This window comes from Nematolebias whitei, chromosome 22 (genome assembly GCF_014905685.2).
Source record: "Nematolebias whitei isolate Nwh7 chromosome 22, NemWhi1, whole genome shotgun sequence".
NCBI classification, from domain to species: domain Eukaryota; kingdom Metazoa; phylum Chordata; class Actinopteri; order Cyprinodontiformes; family Rivulidae; genus Nematolebias; species Nematolebias whitei.
The window spans coordinates 10,811,184-10,813,289 of record NC_056519.1 but is presented as its reverse complement, the minus strand read 5'-3'; the positions used below and the strand labels follow the sequence as shown (position 1 = coordinate 10,813,289).

At 43.5% G+C, this 2,106-nt stretch overlaps 1 protein-coding gene across 1 annotated transcript in view; it reads left to right on the top strand.

Annotated features, from left to right (window-relative positions):
- Nucleotides 1-973: 973 nt before the first annotated feature.
- lmod2b (leiomodin 2 (cardiac) b) overlaps nucleotides 974-2,106 on the top strand; it is a 7,000-nt gene continuing 5,867 nt past the window's right edge. The window contains exons 1-2 of the mRNA XM_037696065.1: nucleotides 974-1,325; nucleotides 1,421-1,897. Of these exons, the coding sequence (XP_037551993.1) occupies nucleotides 1,047-1,325; nucleotides 1,421-1,897 (756 nt within the window). The 5' untranslated portion in view covers nucleotides 974-1,046. The remainder of the gene's footprint in view (nucleotides 1,326-1,420; nucleotides 1,898-2,106) is intronic.

Here is a 2,106-nt window from a genome sequence, read left to right as displayed (position 1 = left end):
ACTTATCTGTGCTGCTGATTATGTGACTTATCTGTGCTGCTGATTATCCATACTGCTGATCTCATGCTGCCGATTCTCTCATGCTGCTGTATTCATTCATACCTATCTGCTCACTACAGACTCTTGTTCGGGCTGCTGTTGTTACACCATACTGTTTTATATTATTAGTGTTTATTGTATATCTTAGATCTTTTAGTGTATCATTTGGCGTTTGTTTAGCATATATCTTAGTGTATATCTTAAATTCTTATTTACTTTTTTAAATATACTTTATATTTTGCTATTTTTGGGTGTAACTGGAACGCTGTGTACATAATTTCGTTCCACCTCATGCACCACATGCGGTGGAAATGACAATAAAGTTGATTTGAACTTGAATTTGAGATGTTTCACGTGAACCACAAACCAAGCAGTAAAACTAGATTAATACAGAAATAGGGATTTAAGCATGTTTATCAAATTGTCTTTACTGTCCAATGGTTAAAAACGGTAAATATGATCTTATTCTGAGAATGTGTTTGGTCCAGTTGTTGGCCATAAACATAGTGACGGACTGCTTCGGTGACGGGCAGCAGAGCCTCTGAGCTCACGGGCTTTTTGTAGCTCTGCCTTAAAGCTCAGGGGGCAGTGACTCCCAAAAAAAGACGCTTCATCATGGGGCCTACACTCGTTACGTTCCCCTCTGATCCCTCTCTTAAAGCCTGAACAGCAGCTGGCGAGATTAGAGAGCAGAGGACAGGGACACATCGTCTCCCTTGCATAAACTCATTCGACTGGGACAAATCCAGTTCAGACTGGAGTGGGTTTTTTATTTGGAATACTCTTCAATTGAACCAGTTTAAAGAAACATTTTCTCTTGGTATGGATAAGCTTATCTGGACTTTGATTTTCCAATGACATCCAGCAGTCTTATGGTGGACCATTACTTTTCTTGGGATCTCTTTACTTTGTCTTTTTGGGATTTACAGCGGCTCGCACGCTAATTAACAACTGGTGTTTCTGCCACAGTTTCATTTTGACTGGACTGTCCCAGTAAAGAATCGGCCATGAGTTGTTTCGGGTACCGCCGAGAGCTGAGTAAGTACGAGGACGTGGACGAGGACGAGCTTCTGGCTTCGCTCAGCCCAGAGGAGTTGGCCGAGTTGGAAAAAGAGTTGGCAGACATTGATCCTGACGCCAACGTGCCAATAGGCCTCAGACAGAGAGATCAGACGGACAAAACTCCCACAGGCACTTTCAGCAGAGAGGCCCTGATGAAGTACTGGGAGAACGAGACTCAGAGACTGCTGGAGAACGAGATAACTGGAGGAGGAAGCCCCAAACTGGTAAGTGCTGTTTTTGTTGGTGGACTAATGGAACAAATTTGTATTTTAAATATAGTGCAGTGTTTTAAGTAGTGAGTAATTTGGTCAAAACTCAGGATGAAGAGGAAGAGGAGACACAAGGAGACAGTGAAGAGGAGGATGAAAAAAAGGACGAGAACGAGAAAGAGCAGAAAAAGTACGAACATTTAACGGAGAAAGATGGGAATGAAAAGGAGGGCAGTGATGAAGAAGAAGAAGAAGAGGAGAGCGAAGAAGAGGAGGAAGCTGTAACTGAAGAGGAAGATGATGAAGAGGAGGAAGAGGAGGAGAATGACAATAAATCCCAGCCTGAACCCATGAATGATCCGAGTCTGCTCAAAGCTCACACCAACAACCCAACATTACTGAAGCCTCAGAGGGCGGAGCCTATTCGGCTCTCTCCACCCCCTCCTCCTCCACCTCCTCCTCCTCCACCCGTTGACCCGAATGCAACTGGAAACCCAACTGTTGTTGACGACGCTCTGCAGAAAGTCCTCAGCAATGACCCGGAAGTCACTGAGGTTAATCTGAACAACATTGATGACATCTCACAGGTACAACCACTCTCTTCTCTTTCAACGTCTCAAAATGCCACAATACAGCAAATAAAAACTGTTTTAACGATCAAAAGAAGGCAACCAGACTTCTTAATGTGAAGCAACCACAGAACGTTACTTAGTTAATGTTGAACTCACATGCAAATCACTCTCACTCACAGCTTGCACCTCTGAGGGTCATTGGGGTGTTTGTTTCACACTTTACA